Source organism: Acomys minous (assembly GCF_964271855.1).
Source record: "Acomys minous genome assembly, chromosome: 6".
NCBI lineage: Eukaryota > Metazoa > Chordata > Mammalia > Rodentia > Muridae > Acomys > Acomys minous.
In genome coordinates this window covers 104,203,272-104,221,726 of record NC_140487.1, presented here as the reverse complement: position 1 = coordinate 104,221,726, position 18,455 = coordinate 104,203,272, and the positions used below count along the sequence as shown (strand labels likewise).

Genomic DNA, 18,455 nt, shown 5'->3' with positions numbered 1-18,455 from the left:
TGAATCCAGGAGACACAGAAACGGTGACAAAACCACCGCGGAGCTTCAGGCTCACTTCTGGAAAGTGGGCTCGGGATGGAGACTGAAGGGACAACTCCCAGGCTGGCCATGAGACGGGCTGTGGGACTGTGGGAGATGACGTAAGTGTGGCTGCAATAAGCCTGTGGGACTAGTCATGGAGACACAGCTAAAGGCCTTTGCTTTTGCTTTGATTATCGGACCGGGACTCGGGCAAGACACACTGTAGAACAGCGGTCAACAGGAAGCAGCATTGGGGGTTTGGGGATTTAGGGGTGGGGAGCTGACGAGAGGCCTCGAGGGACTTTCTTCCCTAGAGGCTCTCTGCTTCTCACTGAGAGGAGAAGCTGGAAAAATCTGGGCTTCTTTATGCCCTTTGCGATATTTATGGAAACAATGGGTTGTGACACCTCAGAAATGCGTAGTTGGCCCAGAAGACAGCTCTACGCTTCTTCCTGTGAGCTGTGAGCTGTGAGCTGTGAGCTGTGAGCTGTGAGCTGTGAGCTGTGAGCTGTGAGCTGTGAGCTGTGAGCTGGGAGCTGTGAGCTGTGAGCTGTGAGCTGTGAGCTGTGAGCTGGGAGCTCTATGCCTGAGCCAGCAGCAAGACATGCTTTGGAGCTAGTCCACTGCGTGGATGATCCTCCATGGGACCGTCTTCAGCCACTCTCTCAGTAGAAGTGGTCTGTATCTCAACTGTGGCAGAGGGAGGACTCACAGGGAGAGGTGATGCTGGTGACAGAGGGAGCACTTACTGGTAAAGGTGATGTTGAACCCCCTCTTCCCCGTGGAGTGGTCAGTCTGGAACTCTAGACGGGCCACGTGGCCACTGCTGGTGACGGAGGGGGGCAGCTGATTTCCTGAGAAGGTGCCGAGGACCGGGGCCTCAGCGGTGGCGCCGTCTTTAATAACTAGGAAATCAAACTGGGGCTCCACGTCAATGTCGTTGAAGGCCAGGTGGATGCGGCTCTCAGGCCGGGCCAGGATAAGCCAGACGCAGTGGAGATGGTTGCCGTAGTCCTCGGGGTAGTTGGGAGACAGGACGATCCCAGAGGGACTGGTGAAGTTGAAGAAGCAGGAAACTGAAAGGAAAGACAGAGCAGGGGAGGTCAGGAAGTATCCTCCCATGTGTTTCAGCCCCTCCCCGCCACCCCGAGGGTTGACACTGGGAACATTTTCTTAGTCTTCAGTGAAATAGAAAGAATGGACGACACCAGGGTTGGGCTGGACTGGCTGGGCTCGAGGCTGTAGGCCAGAGGCATGCTGGGTTCCATGCTGGGTATAGCACTGAAGTGTCCCTTTGGCAGAAGGCAGATACGATGGGGTTGGTTTTCTATCAGTCTCTCTCCCTTCAACGTGCCCACCCTGGGCAGCTCTCCCTGCCCTTTGGTCCCTTGTGGCTGGGAAAGAAACTGTCATTCAAGCAGACTCCAAGAGGCACAGCCCTGAGCCTTCTGGGCTTTGTCTGCAGCAGGAAAGGCCATGGCTTAGTGATGCAGAGGTGACAATCTCCCGATAGAGAGGCGCCATGCCCATTTCTTCCCTGTAAATGTCTCTGATGGGAGATGATTTGTGTCAGATCCACAGGGACTCTTAACCCCTTCAAACTACAGCCACACTATGCTAGTGGGCGCCATCTTTTAGAGGCCAAAGCCTTCGAAGAACAGGGTAGGGACCTGTGATGGCGTTTTAGATGTTCTGCCCACATCCTGTCATCTGTCCCCACTACACACCAAGCATCCATTCTTCCGGAAGCCTTCGGCTATCCTCCTGCCGGTCCTAACCAGACCCTACCAGGAGGTTGGGGGGAAGAGCACTGCAATGCATGGGAAAGCAAACCAACACACTAAACCGAAGTTTAAAAGGAAAATGGCAGGATGGAAGAGTAAAAAGAACAGCAACAGCTATGCTATGGGAAACACATCGTTACTGAGTAGAAGTTTTCCCGTTACTCTAGGACTACCCCCAAGTTGAGCAAAGAGAGGGCACTTGGAGGATTCAAATAAGAAAGTAGAGTCGCAGTGAAAATGTAGGGCACACTACTAGAGAAAGCATAAAGAAAGCAATCATACAGCTCAACCCCGCTGGGGCTGTATAGGCGCTCGCTCACACACACACACACACACACACACGCACGCACGCACGCACGCACGCACGCACACACGCACGCACGCACGCACGCACGCACGCACGCACGCACGCACTGCACGCAGCCGACTCAGGTTGAGGCCATCTTTTGGAAGGGAGTGTATGATTTCATAGTAAGAGCCATAGGCCACTCAAACACTCCGACTCATAATCTCTAGGAACTGATTCAAAAGAAAACGCGACACGGAGACAAAGAAGTTGATAGTGACATAATTCTATCACAGGGGGAAAAATGCCATCCACCTATATGTCAGTCCAATAAAGGGAAGTAAATTATAGCCTTTAATGCGGTACGGTTTGAAGGCAATCATTAAAGTGATAAATACGACCCTGCAGAAAGAGTGTTAACTATCGTTTTAAGCAAAATAGTAGGTCATAAAATTATACGTGTACTCTTGATGATAGCTATTAAATGCTTGTTTATATATGGGTAAAGGTTGGTCAGGGTCCCCAAATAAAAACTGTATTAGGGTTGTAGGTTTCTGGGTGACTTCTTTCCACATGAAATTACCTTTAATTTTTGTGGCTGCAGGAACAGAGCAGGCTCACTATAAACAAACAGAGCTACAAAGAGGTAACAAGGAATACAAAGCCCTGTGCAAGCCCCCTTTAAACATTGGTATTGATGCATGGTGTTAACGACGTTGATACTTAAGAGGTTCTGGGGGTGGGGTCTCAGTTGGTGAACATGGTCTCATAGGGCACAGGTGTGATCCCTAGCACCCAGGGTGTGGTGGTATGTGTCTGGAATCCCAGCACTGGGGAGGAGAAGAGAGGATAGCTTTTGGAGTTTAGTGTCCAGCCAACCCAGCCTAATCAAGGAGTTCCAGCTCCCAGGGAGAGATCCTGCCTCAAACAGCAAGGCAGGTATATATGCACATGTGCGTATATATATGCATATATATAATATATATACACACACATACACATATGCATGTGTATGCACGCCCACTCAGGAATATACCACTACACAGAAACACACACACACACACACACACACACACACACACACACACACACACATACACACACAAATAATACTGAATGGATATATATTTGAGTTACTGGCACATGCAGAGGCAGGGGCGGGCAGATCTCTGAGTTCAAGGCCAGCCTGGTCTACAGAGAATGTTCCAGGGCAGCCAGGGCTACACAGAGAGACCCTCTCTCAAACAACCATAGTAAATAAGTAATTAAGTTAGTAAGTAAGTAACTAAAATAAAGATATGTTTGCTCTTTTTGTTTTGTTTTGTTTTTTGTTTTTTTGAGACAGGGTCTCTCTGTGTTAGCCTTGGCTGTCCGGGACTTGCTTTGTATATCAGGCTGGCCTCAAACTCACAGTGAGCCACCTGCCTCTGCCTCCTGAGTGCTGGGATTAAAGGCGTATGCCACCACGCCTGGCAAGATATGTTTGCTAAACTTAAAAGAAAACAAACACACACAAAGTGCAGGCTCTTGATGTAGAGTCTCACACTGGTTCTGCTTGTGCCACCCACGTTCTTTTCTGAAAGAGGTACTTCCGTTCCAGCCTCTGCTGGAAGGCCTCCTGTTCAATGCGGCAAAAGAGGCCAGGACCCCAGGACCCAGCCAGCTAGCTCATCCTTGCAATCACACTATTGCTTAAGTCTAGAAAGAATCTGAGCCAAGGGGAGAGAAGGACACAGAAACACTTTTAGGCAGTACCTGAAGGTAGTGATTCTTATCTATTATTGAGCATTTACTAAGTATAGATACTGCTCTCTGCTCTTCCATCAAAGACTCAGTTTAACTACCACAGAAACACCACAGGGGTAGGCGCTATTACTAATCTCACTTAGAAACGAAGACTCCGAGGCACAGAGAGGGTAAGTGGCTTGCCAACCACGTCACAACGGCCTGGGAATGGCAGTGCCAAATTTCCGTCTAAGCATTCTGATTCTGGGAAGGAAGCTCAGAGCCACTCCTTTACACCGTCTTCCGGTAGGAAACAAAGAATGTCTGAGGGTCCGAGTCGGCCGGCGGAGTCCTTGGGGAAGCTCCTCCCATCTGCAGGGGCTACCTGACTACCCAGGCATGTCAGTACTAAATTAGGCTAGACAGAGATGTCCACGCAAAGCCATGCTGGCTCTAGATCTGGCTGGGTCCAGATGGAGTATCGTACGAAGGATACAGAAAGGCCTTCAAGACAGACAGGAGACAGTCACGTGGCCTGCTAAAGACGTCTAAGATGGGCAGAAGACAGAACCGCCATGGTTTCTGACCGAAGACGAGCTGAGGCACAGGAAGCACGTGCATAAACAGATTTCCTGTAAGACTTTAGCTCCTAGCACTTGGGCCTGGCATTACCACGTCGACACTGAATCTTGATGCAAAGGCACCATTTTGCCTTGTTTCCCCCCCATGGTATTGGGAAGTGAACCGAGGACCCCTTACATGCTAAACAATCATGCAACCCTTGAGATACATCCCCAGCCCTAAGAAAGGGGTACCATTTGGGACCCTGACAGCAGCTATATATGACACTGTTCCTTATCTTGCCAAACATCATGTCACTTGGTCAGTGCACTATCGACAGGCCCTTGTCACTCCAACACATACCCCTCCCCCCAGAAGATCATTCTGAAAGCAGAAATCTTGTCCACTTGAACTTCTAATGGCTCTCATAGCACCTGGCACACAGTAAGTGCTCAATTAATGCTTACTGGATGACTAACTGAGCATCATAGGCCCTGAGAAGGTGGCACGAGGATGTCAACATCACGAGCCGTCCCATTCTAAAACTCAGGCAACTGAATTGACCAAATTCTGTGGAAGTGGATGGACACTTGAGTCAACTCAGGAGCCTAGAGAAAATAGTGCGGCGTGACCCTCCAGGTATTTCCCTTAATGGCGGCACAGACATAGACTCAAGTAACGTAGGGTGGGATCCAGCTGAACTGTCAGAGGCAGGATGACAGAAGTCTGCTCTCAGATATTAAGGTTTCAGGGAATCCAATGGTCATGTAAATGTCACAAATGTTACTCGGAGGGATTTTTCTATGCAACGAAGATGAATCAAAATGAAGCATTCGAGTAACAGAAAGTCGTGGTTCATAAAAAAATAAAAAGTCAGCAAAGAACAAATACAGTAATGAATCTGGATAACGGCTATGAAGGTGGCTGTAAAACGGAACGTGAATGTAACAAATGTTCCTTGGAAGAGAACACATACAACATCATTCCAGTTGGAACCCTTGGGTACCATATTTCAGATTCTACTGATATCCTGGGGAAAGGTGGAGCGGGGAGATATGCTAATTTCCTCATCTTGCAAGAAAGTCTGTTTTATAGTTTCTGTGGTTAATTAGAGAAATATAGGTTAGAGCATGTATTTAAAGATGTTAAGTGTAATTAGTAATAGAATATGAAGTAGCTTATCTTCAAAATTACCAAAAGGGGAGAAAGCAAAGCAGTCAATTTAGAAAGAAAAAAAAATGGAATTCAAAGGAAAAACTGTGGATGTTTAAAGAGAGGAAATGCAAAGCAGGATGCTTTAAAAGGAAGATAATATGTAATTTATAACAACAAATGCACACAGGTTTACCTGCTAGTAAGACAAATCCCTCAACTGGGGATGAGACGCACTCCTAAGACAAAGAGACCCTCAACAGTTAGCCGGGCATGAAGGGCAACTCAGCCTTTGCTCTGGAAGAGTTCACCAATGCTTGGGTCCCTCAAATATTCCTATTCGAATAGTGAAAGGGGTGCAGACATCGGGTGTGATATTAAATAGCAGCTGGGGCTTAGGAAGTCCTAGGGGCTGGAGCAATGGCTCAGTGGGCAGACATAGGTGGTGCAGGCCCGTCTTCCAGGGCTAGGCGTGGGGATGGGCAGATCCCTGAAGCTCATCCGCCAGCCAGCCTAGGCCAGCCACAGGTTCAGTGAGAGGTGCTGTCTCAAAAATAAGGTGGAGAGTGATTGAGGAGGGCACCTGAAGTTGACCTCTGGCCTCTGTATACACAACACGTACATACCACACACACACACATATACATACACCACATAAACACACACACACTCCACATACACACATGAACACACACCACACACACATACTCACCACGTACCACATATACATCACGTGCACACAATGTACACTCACCACACACACACACACACACACACACACACACACACACACAGAGTTTAAATTTAACACTCAAGCCTCAGCTCTCCTGTTACTCCTGACTCTTGATCCTTCTTTAAGGCCAAGAGCTTTCTGGAGAGCTCTCAAGACATTTCTTCTTGCGGCATGAAAGAGATGGGGGCTGATTAAGTGACACTGTTCGAGCAAGAACGTGGCCTTTCAAAGCTCTATCTTCCAGCTCCAGAGATGACCCAGACCTGCCCCAGGGAGGGCAGGCACAGGAAGTGCTCTCTGTCCCACAGAGCTCTACTCTGTCTTGCTCGGGAATGCCACACCCAGGCCATGTTTTCGTGGTTCTATCAGCGAACAGGAGGAGCTGGTTTCTTGGTGTGCCAGATAAGGAGGAACACTGAAAAGGGTTGTAATGGAGCCGCCCAGCCTGGAGAGGGAGCGAGACAGCGAGCCTCTGCTGCAGGCGTGGTTACCAGGTTTAAGAATCTTGACCTTGAACAAAGCTTTAAGTGGGGGGGGGGGGGGGGACGACTCTCATGGGGCCCAGACTGGAGAAATAATAACGGTGAAAAACTCCACTCATTAAGTGCGTGTGTAATTACTGCTCATAATAGGAATGCACTGCTGATGCTGAGCGGGAAAAACAAGAGGCTTGCTGGAAAACCCACCCCGTTTTTCCTTTTGGGGTCCTTATGCCAGCTTCGCTGTTTTCCAAATGCCAATTAAAATGACTGGCTGATAAAACCAAGGTTGCCTTCACTAACTCTGACAAAGACCCAAAGGCCAAAGATGATTATTTACAGCCCGGATGGGAAGATCGCAGAATGACGAGACATCAGTTGCAGTTTTGTGTGCCCCAAGGCCCTGATACAGACACAATAAAATATCTAAGTCTGGGCACCAAACAGTAAATGACAACGAGGAACACCCAGAAGATATAATGATAGGCGTGTGCTAAATGATACTCTGTGGTCTTTAAACTTGGAACACAACCTTTTTTGGCTCGTTTGAAACAGGGTCTCCCGCATATGACAGGCTGGCCTTGAACTCCCTACACAGCCAGGGATCACCTTGGCCCTCCTGCTCTTCCTGCCTGTACTGGGAGGCGGGTGCTACCTTTCTTGGTTTCATTTGTTTCTCTGATACAGGCCTTTGCTTTGCAGCTTTCCCTGGTCCAGTACTTGCTACGCAGCCCAGGTTTGTCTGAAACACGCGGTGATCCTCCTGCCTCGGTTTGCCAATGCTTGGACTGTGTATGTAGGAGCTTCCTCAATGCTCACGGAATAGTGAGAGGATGGACCTTGATATGAGGCTGCAAGGCTAGCTGAACAAACTCAGCCACAGACCAAAACCTGTTGTTCTGGTTGCAAGGATGCAGATGTCGCCAAGGCTAAGGGCTTGGTGCTTCCTTTTGGCTGCTGAGACATCTCTAGGGCAGTGAGTGAGGGATGTTCGGCAGGTGTTCCATCGCTCCATCCAAACCCAAAACTCGAGCTCATTGGAGGCAACTCAAAGGCTCCCACACTGTCACGTGTAGCTCTCTGAAGAGAGGTCCAGTGACATTTACCTCTGTCCTCTGATAAAGACATGAAATCAACCATGAGAGAATAAAGAAAACGCCTATTTTCTTGAAACCTTCAAACAAGTTTCTGAGTCCAAAGGAGAAAGAATTGAGCAGTCAATGCCAGTGCCTCTGGGTTGATGCGGCCAAAGTTGAAGGGAGGGGGTGGGGTCCTCAGTCTTCCCCATGAAAGAATTGACAAAGAAATAAAAATGAAGTGAGTGGTTAAACTGAAAGGGTTACAAAGAGAATAAGTAAACAGGATTATAAAGAGAAGGGAGAATAAATTCAGAAGCAGTAGTAAAAGCAGAAAAAAAATTCTGAAGAGATAACTAGAAAAATTTCTGGTTGATCTACTTTAAAAATATAGAGTATATTCTGTATGTTTGTATGAATCCACAAACCCACTACACACACATAATACACACACACACACACACACACACACACACACACACATATATACACACACACAATGAAAGAGGAGACTAATAAAATTAAGGTGGTAATCTAATCATAAAAGATAGTTTAGCTGGGTGGTGGTGGCGCATGCCTTTAATCCCAGCACTTGGGAGGCAGAGGCAGGCTGATTGCTGTGAGTTCAAGGCCAGCCTGGTCTATGAAACAAGTCTAGGACAGCCAAGGCTACACAGAGAAACCCTGTCTCGAAAAAGAAAAATAGATAGTATGCGACATATTAATAAATACACAGCTGCGACCTGAATGACTGAAATGAATATGAAGGAAAAATCCGGAGGAGTTGGGAACTGCTCAGTGGGCGGGGCAAGTTCAAGGCCAGAGCTTCATAGTGTCAGACACATTAGTAATGTCCAAGCGGCTTAAACTCACCCTGACAAAGATTTCCATGACGACGTAGGGACGATGCGCCTATTTATACCCACCCCCTCGCACAAGCAAGGCGCAAAGTGTCAGCTGATCCAATTCAGCCCCCAAACAAAACAACCTTGCTCTAGATATTAAAATGCAAGTTTTACACACATGCACACATACACACACACTCACACACACCACACATACATGTATCATCACACACACAGGCATATACATTTTCACACACACATATACACACCACACATACCATAAACACATGCCATATATATATGACACATACACCACACATGCATACATACACAGGTACACACACACACACACACACACACACACACACACACACACACAGAGAGAGAGAGAGAGAGAGAGAGAGAGAGAGAGAGAGAGAGAGAGAGAGAAACATAATATAAAGTGAACCCAATTCTATGTAAGTTCTATGCCAATTATTTATTCTACAACTTATAAAAATACTTCACTTGTTAGGATAAACAGATCAAAGTAGCCAAGTTCTCTTTGAGACCAGCACTGGTCACAGATGAGGTGTTAGGTGGCATTCCAAGAACGTCATCACCTCATTAAGAGAGTCCTTAGCAGCAATTGCTGAGGGGAGAAACCTTAGGAATGGCTCCATTCCAAAGACACATAAACCGAGGCTAAGAGCTCAAGCAGCCTGCTCGCAGTCACGCGGGGATGAGGCTGGTTCTCAGGACACCTGATTCCTCCCAGTGGTGGGAAGCCTTGCCAAGGCAGATGCTGAATTTAATGTATTAACACTTGTTATAAAGCCACAGTAAAAAAAAAAAAATCTGTATGGGTGATTACAAATGAGAAATCAGTGTAACTGGTTAAAGAAAGTCCACAGTAGCATGTAACTAGGGCAGGACAGCAGAGGGGGGTGGTGGGGGGTGGGTCAAGTATTCAAGTTGAAAAGATGCCACAAAAAAGGGCTAACCAGTTGTTGAAGAAGTAGTTCCGTTGTCTTATTCTACGCGCCACAGAAATACTAGAAAAAAAAAAAACCATAAGTAGACCCAGCTTGCAGATGCGGGTGTCGAGGAAGATGATTTTGCTATCCTGAGAGTCTTGAGAGAAAATTGGCGGCAGAGGAGACATGGCTGTGTCCACTTAGAGGCAAAGAGCATAAAGAAGATTTGTATAAGTTCTGAGATGGGGGAGTCATTTCTGAGCCTTATTCCGAAGTCAGAAATCACAAGAAACAATGATTGCTTCACACTGAAGAAACGGAAAACTTTTGCATTTTAAAACTGGCTGTGAACAGAAGGTAAATGGAACAAATGGAGGGCACCCCAAGCATAGGGCACCCCAAGCATGGGGAACCCCAAGCATAGGGAACCACAAGCATGGGGACCCCAAGCATAGGGCACCCCAAGCATGGGGACCCAAAGCATGGAGAACCCCAAGCATAGGGAACCACAAGCATGGGGACCTCAAGCATAGGGCACCCCAAGCATGGGGACCCAAAGCATGGGGAACCCCAAGCATGCTATCTCAGCCGAACACCCACTCTGCTTCACACACAAGTCAATAGAAGAGATTTGAAGCAGAAATACAGGCCAAGGAGATTAGGGGACAACTCATAAAAGAGTAAAGTCAGTCAACGAAGACATAGAAAAATGGGCACTATTGTAGAAAACAAACAAACAAAAAAGCTAAATCCCAGTTATTGCACCAACATACATGAGCACAGCATGGGAACACGCATTAAAAACGAGAAGGACTGAGGCAGGCACCTAAGGGTGAGAAGGGGAATCAATATCTATCAGACCTCATCGCTATTAGACTCAACAAGATAGGAAAGATGTTTACTTCAAGTTTGTCAAATATAAATAGCCAAAATCACTATGAATGTAACATTTATATAATTCCTGATTGTTTCATGGTTCTTCTTGCTGTGTGTAGTTTATTTTATTTATGTGTAACAATGTAAATGTATCTGTTAAAAAAAGAAATATAATAAAAATGAACTTTCTGCATAAAAAAACAACAACTCTGAGACTCCTGTCTGACTAATAATTGGTGCACTTTTGTAATGTCTCAGGACCGACATCAAGTAAATTTTGCCCAAATTCAGGGGCTTTGCCTCTTGTTTTGTTATGTAAAGATTAGGAAAAGAAATGCATTGTTAATTCAAAACATGTGTATAATATGTATTTTCTTGCTTATTCTTTGTCAACTGAAGTATTGCCCTCAGGATTGTGTGCTAAATAATTGCACATTATTTTACTGAATATATATTAAACACTAACTCAGAAAACTTTTTATTAAAAAAAAAAAAGAGTGAGAAGGAGAAAGAGAGTAGAGTCATATGGATGAGAAGGCTTCCAGAAGGAGAAATATGTTAGTTCTTTGAGACAGTCTTATGTAGACCAGGCTGGCTTCAGATTCAGTATATACCAGGGGATGGTGTTGACTTTCTGATCTTCCTGCTCCCATCCCCCCAGTCCGTGAGTTACAAATATGTATCATCACACATTGCATAAGCCCAGCACATCACCCATCCTAGGCATCACTCTTCTGAGCTATGTCAAATCTTTTTTATTTTAATTTATAGTTGTGTGTGTGTGTGTGCGTGTGTGTGCGCGCGCATGCACGCGTGTATACATATAGGTATCCCCAGAGTCCAGAGACATTGGGCCCCCTGAAGCTGCCGTTACGGGTGGTTGTGGATGCTGCGAGTTGAACTTGGGTCTTGCACAAGAGAAGGTGCAATCTAAGCTGCTGAGCCACCACTCCAGCCCCCACATATATTTCTTGATGTATAATCTATGCTGGTGTTTGGATAGCAAAAATGCTAGATCGTTTCTTGTAAAAGGAGGGAAGGATGGAGAAGTGTGGATGCTACGGGCCTGTAGCCTTGGTGTCTTGGTGTCTTTACTGCTAGAAGTTAAGTGTATTGTCCTGGGGCGGGGGGAGGGGGGAGCAGAAGGCAAGGTCATTCTCAAGGGCAATGTGAGGGCTGGGGTGGGTTTAGGGAGCAGAGAATGTTTGCAGCAGTTTCCACAACTTAGTGGAGAACAGACCGGGGAACACAGATGGATAGCTGGGCACTGTTGTAGGCCAGACTGAAATTGGGAACCATGAACTTACAGCAGTGCCAATTTGCCTGCTTGGGTGGTTTTCTGCAGCAATGCTCACCAGAGCGCGAGTGGCCCAATCAGAGCCTTCTTGCTTCATTGTATGTCTCTGGATCAGCAAACTGAGGCATCTGTGTTGACTGATAGCGTGGCTGAGCTGCAAGCAGAAGCCTCACAAATGCTCCCTTCTGTTTCTTTTGCCTTATTCTGGTATACATACATATATCTATACACATATGTGTGTATAGATATAGTATATTACATTATGATATATAATATAGAAATATATTCACATATATTGCAGAATATGCAGTACACACACATATACATACATACATACATATATATATAATTTTATTCTATTTTAAAAGAGAAGGTCTTATGTAGCCTAGGCCTTGACCTGATTATGTAGCTATGGATGATCTTGAACTGATCCCCTCCATAGTGTCAAGATTACCACACCATGCCTGGTTTATGCAGTGCTGGGGATCGAACACAGGACCTCACGTATGCTGGGCAAGTACTCTACCAGCTGAGCAACACTCCCAGTCCTCAGTGTATGCTCATTTCCTCCTCCAAATCTTTGGCTACCGTCTCTGGCGTTGGAGCTTGCTTAAAGTTATCATCCAACTTTGCTAGTTCCAAAGAAGCTGTGTGAGGGTCTCTGGTGACAACAGGGCTCATCCTTGTTATACGTAAGACCAACCTCAGCTTTGGTTTCCTCTGAGAATACCAGGGATGCCTTCTAGAAACGTACGCATTGCAAGAGGAAGCCAACCAGCCGGACGGACTGTATTGGCTATGTATTTCCCGAGCACACAGGCTGTCTCATCAATTCATACTCAACAGACTCTTACCCTAAAGTCACAGATTGAACTCAAGAGCTTCCATTAGGCCAAGCCTTATTGCTTGGGTAGGCAGGGTTTGGGCACTGGGGCGTCCTGGCTCATGGAGCCGTTTCTTCCCTTGCTTCTGAAACGCTCACTGCTTCACACACTCACACACAGCTCTGATCTCTCCCTCTGACAGCTGCTTCCTACTCACGGGGGAAGTTTCTGCGTCAACTTGACCTCTGTGCCTTGCAACGTTAGGGGTTAGTTTTCTCCGCTCCTGCTCCCCTGGGGCAGCCTGCTGCACCCATGCCTCCTCACTTAGCCCTCCAGGAGAGGCTTCTCAAGCTCTGCACCTGTCTGCAAGGTGACCCCTCATGCCTCTACCGAGCCCGTGTTTCAATGGAACCGTGGCACCTGCTGAGTGCCACACATTGTCCTACGGACTGGCTTAGCAGCTAAAAGGACGCACAAGCAAACCGTTATCTCCAGTGGCATTTACCTCTTAACAGGGGACAAAGAACAAAGGAGTGGGCAGAGGGAGGAATGAGTGAACAGGGCGGGGTGGGCAGTTTTCAGGAAGGGGGTTTGAGGTGGCCTGTCAGAGGTGGTGACCTTTGAACTGTGGCCTGATGTTAAGAAGCCAGCCATCGCCAGGATGATTTCTCCCACCAGAAAAAAAACTGTAAGCGCCAAGGCCCTAAAGGTATGGGAGAATGAGTGTGGCATTTGTAAGGGACATGGGGACTCCAGAACAGCAGGGCAAGGCAGTTAATGGAAAAGGAGACATAGGGTGAGCTGCAGAGGTTGACAACAGTCTCAAGGGTCATAGGAAGGCGTTTAAACTATAATACAGGAACCGAACAAAGTCTCGAAGTGGACCCCTGCTTCTACTAGACGCAAGGAATCAAGAAATGCCCACACCCACGCTGCAGACACACTCCTAACCCGCCTGTCACATGTCTCTACCGGGCAATTAAAATGTGCATCGGAACCACATTCCTTATGATTTTCCAAAGCCTCCTTCGGGCCTTCCCTCTGTGAATGACAACGCCAGAGGCCTGGGCAAAGCACACCATTGCATTCTCCCTTACTCTATAGTCCAGTGGTTCTCAACCTAGGGGTTGTGACCCCCTTTGGGGTCGAATGACCCTTTCACAGGGGGTCACATATCAGATACCCCGCAAGCAGGGATTTATATTATGATTTATCACAGTAGCAAAATTACACACAGGAAGTAGCAACGAAAATAGCTTTACGGCTGGGAGTCATCCCAACATGAAGAACTGTATTAAAGGGCGACAGCATTAGGAAGGCTGAGGACCATTGCCACAGCCCACCGGTAACTAACTTTTCTTATTGCTTCTCTCAGCATCTCTTGCGCCCGGCACGGTCTTCATCACAGCCCCAGAGGTTGAGCACCCCCCCCCCCTGTCCCATGCTGCACTGCTCTGTGCTTGCACTTTAGATCTCACTTTTCTGCAACCCATCCTCCATGTTGGCGCCATCTGGACGGTCAGTTTTGTATATCACACATTCTGTCCTGTTCCATAGATGTTTGGAGCACTCTAAAAAAAAACAACAAAACCCTCCCTGCTGCATAGAGAATGTAGTCTAGACTCTTCAAAGGGCCCAAGACTCACAACGATGAAAAGCCCTCGCCAAACCCTTTGATCTTTATCCTCCTGCCTGAGTGGGCTCCACGATCCAGACAGACCTCAGAACTGGCTGCTCTACGAATGTGCAGCGCTTTCTTTCTCTAGGCTATTTTCATTTTCTAGAATGTATTTTTCCCTCGTTCCCCTGTAAAACGATTAAGCACCGTTTCCAGGGAGGGAGGTGGGTCCCGCGCATTCCACGCTTTACCTTTCCTAACTGTAGTCACGGAGTCCATACATCAGGCTTACTGACCCCATGCCTACAACACCCATGGCTGCAGCGCCAGCAGCAGGCGGAGGGCTACAGAGTAAAATCCTGCTGCTCACAGACCCCAGATGGCCAAGCATCTCCCACACCAAGCCTGCTCCCACCCCCACAATGTCAGTTCTATCTATACCATAAGCACCCATAGCAACATCACCAACAGTCACTGTAGGATAAACAGGGAGCTGAGATTCTCTGCCCATCTGATTATCACTGGGGAGATGATGGTAACTGAGGCATAATCTGGTCCTGCCTTTCCTTTAATTCAGCAATCACTGTTTATTGTAACAAATAGTGCCATTTCTTCCTCCCCGTCCCTGCTCTGCACTCTGGTGGGCACTGCCCTTTTTGTTTTTACAGTTACTGACCTTGGTTTGGGCTTGCGATGAATTTTAGAACATGAGCTTGTAAGTGGACATAACCCAGACCATTTCCAAACTGTCAGTGCTTGGAGATGGGGTGGGGCTGGGGGCCGGGCTCTGTCTCCTGCAGCATTTGCGGGAGCAGTGTTGTCTGTGTGTTGGCTGGTCCCTTGGCGTGGGTCCCGGAATGAGATGCCACCCAGGGACCAGCAGAGCCACAGTCCACAGACAGCTCTCACGGACCTTGGGAGAGACACTGATTGTTGCCTGTTGAGATATAGGGACCACTGATGCCGCAGATGAAACTGACAACTAATCGAGATATAGGGACCACTGATGCCACAGAGGAAATTGATTAATATGTCTCTGGAAAAGGCTATGAAGAAGGCTGAATGGTGGTGGATGACAACGGATTCCAGGACGTTTTTCACTCAGGATATCCCTTGGTGTCCGAATTGCCTGCTTGGCATGGTTCCTGTTGAGCCATAGTTAGGGGAAATATGAAAAGTGGTACCTAGAACAAAAGATGCTGAGATTTGTCCTTAAAAAAAAAAAGGCATATGCAGTCACCCCACCCTTGATCCCTTCTACACCAGCTAACCGTTATCCCATGGCAGTGGTGTTCCGGTCCATGTTCCTCACTCACTACTCAGTCCAGTCCCGCGCCGATGCTTTCCAGTTGGGTCTGGCAATTAGCTTCTCGCCCCTTTAACAATGTCAATTTGTCCCCCGAGTTCCTTCGAGATTGGCTAGGTTCTTGGTATCCACAATATGCCTCTACCACCTCGAGGGTATGACCAGTCACGTGGGGTTACACCTGGGGTAGATCTTTGTCACATCTCCACACTTGAGCCCACCCGGCCAGTCCTGGGCCTCCAGCCTCCCCCTCCCCCGCCCCCAGCGTGACCAGACTCTGAACTCCACTATTCACAAGCTTTTCGGACACTAGGTGAGGCTTCATGCCGCCAGCTAATATGACAAAATTGTGACAGCCCATGAGACAAAGAACGGAGAAGGTCCCGTGATTGGTTAGTTGGCCTGGCTAAGCAGCCGGGCATGAACTCCAGGGCTCAGATTTTAGCTTGAAAAGCAGACCATGAATTCTTGGAGCTAACCTCAGTCACCTCAAGGCGGGACAGGTGTGAGTCCTGGACAATGGGTCTGGGTGTCAGTTTTCCCGTTGGTGGACTGCGAGGAGAGGCATGCATTTTATACTGACTCAGTCTTTTTACGCATGTATAAAACAAAACAAAACAAAGAAGCAAGGAAGCCATCACTTCCTTGTAAAGGCCCCATGTGGTGGGGCTTGGATGGCAGAGTGCAGACTGTGCCTGGTGCTTGGGGGCAGGGGTGGGGGGTAGGAAGTGGCAGGTAAATTCAGTTTAGGCTGACTGAAACAAGGAGTGTGGCCCAGGTCTGTGACATGAGGCAGGGTGTTCCTTTACACGTCCTCTCAGCATTTTTGCTGGTCTCAACCCACATTGTCCAAGTAAGGCAATAAGACACACGTGCACCTCCCTCCCTCCCTCCCTCCCTGGAACACGGCCTCCACTGCACGCCTCCCACCCTCCCTGTGACACGGCCTCCCCATGACACGGCCTCCACTGCACGCCTCCCACCCTCCCTGTGACACGGCCTCCACTAAGCCAGACCTCAGAACCCAGGATTTTCACTCTCCTCCATGACAGGCCAATCCAGATCTGTAAGACTTCAACTGAACTAACTGAAAGGGAGGGTGCGTCCCTATGATGTGGGCAGACGGATGTTCTGTCAGCTGAAGTGGAGGGGTTGTGTATTCCAAGTCTGGAGCCTCCGGTGGGGTTCTGAGGACCTGAGACAGGCGGCATAGAACACAGTGCCCGAATGACTCAGTCTTCCCGTGTCCTCAGCAATGGCTGCTCATAAGTTTATCTCACCCCGCTGGAGTCCACAGCCACCTGTGCCCAGCCTTCAAGAATGCCGAGTGACTCTCAAAGCCTCCTATCATTGTCACATGGAGAGGTGCCAGCTGGCCTTTTGGGCCTGGTCGTTCTAGAGTTCGCTTTAGTTTCTATAATCCTGGGAAGTCAGCCCCAGGATCAGCTGAGGAGAAAAAAAAATACCAATTTATCAGTTATCCCCTGAACTCAGAGGACTTCCAGAAAGGGAGTGGCTACATCTCCAAGCGCTCGATGTAAGCCCAGGCTCCTGTGGCTTTAAGGCCTTTGCATCGGTTCTCATCCCTAAGTACTGGCTCTGTCAGAGTCTGACGTATTTCCTAAGGCAGTGTGAGCAGGACACCCTCCTGAGGTCTAGAGACAGCCACATGCAGTCCTGCCTCCGGCCGCTGTCCACTGAAGACTTGGGGAGAACATGAATGGCCATTTAGCATGATCGTATGAAAGTGCACTGGTCCCCCGAGACATCGCACAGAGGCACACACAGCCTGAGGAGACAGTTCATAGAGAAGGTGAGGGCTAGCAGCCCTGTTCAGGAAACCCCCTTCCCTGACTGCCCCACAAGATGACCATTGTACGTAAGAGCTGGAGGGTCAGTCAACCATAAACCCAAGGCTCCCAGAGAAAGGAACCTTGCTGAGCGCCACGGAGCCTGGAGGAACCCACAACCACGAGTGCTGCACTGGTGTCCCAGGCTGATGACAGATTCTCTAAGGAGCTCAAAGAACGGGGGAGAGGGGACAGGGAGGGTCCTAGCGAGCTTCAAACTCCAGTCCCAATACGACAGCTGGGAATAAGAGATGCCAGTCTGCGAAGCTTGGCGTCTGCCTCCGCCACTTCCTGAGTCCGATGTGGGAGAGCTCAGGGAAGCGGTGAAGGCACACCCAGATCTCTGGGCACTTTACAGAGAGAAGGCAGCCTGCTGCCTTGATGTCACAGCGGAGGGCGGAAGTGACAGTGCTGGCCCAATGCCTCACCAGTGCAGGTGACTGTGCGCGGCTAGACAACCACAGCCTAGTCAGTTTTCCCCAGCCTCTGTTGCGTTCAGACGATCCTTCTTAAAAGTCCAGACCAAGATTTGGACTCAGCCACGATCTCAGTTTAGTTCTGGACAGATTCTGTGTTTGGAACGGCCTGAGAATTTTCACTGTGCCACAATCTTCCAAGGAGACTTTGGGGAAGCTGCTAACTAGAACAGTTCCTGTAGCAGTTTGTGACCACATTTATCATTGTAGTAATTTGGAGATCACTCTGTCAACCTGGAAGACTGTGGGGGGAACCATCCCCTCCATCCTCCCACCGCAAACACGACCCTCAGTGCGTAGAGACCATCCCAATAGCCATTCTACACTTTAACAAAATGAAAGCTGAAAAATCACTAGAAGATGTGAGGTCCAAGCTGCGTCCATCCATCCTGTCCTTGCTTGGATACCAGCATGGAGGCTAACAGAGGCTCTAGGAAGTCATGACCACTGTGGCAGCTGGAGCCTGGCTCAACCCAATGTCTGGCCATGATACATCATTTCACGTGACCAGGTGCCACACTTCATGTGCTGTCATCTCGTAGTGGGACCAAACATCCCAGAAAATTCAGAAAAACCTCCAGGCTGCAGCC

The 18,455-nt window shown here is 48.2% G+C and overlaps 1 protein-coding gene across 3 annotated transcripts in view; it reads right to left on the bottom strand.

Annotated features, from left to right (window-relative positions):
• The window catches only part of CSMD2 (CUB and Sushi multiple domains 2), a 573,432-nt gene that overhangs the window by 203,045 nt on the left and 351,932 nt on the right, over nt 1–18,455 (bottom strand). For all 3 annotated transcript variants that reach the window (XM_084784630.1, XM_084784631.1, XM_084784632.1), the window contains one exon: nt 771–1,097. In XM_084784630.1, the coding sequence (XP_084640756.1) occupies nt 771–1,097 (327 nt within the window). The remainder of the gene's footprint in view (nt 1–770; nt 1,098–18,455) is intronic.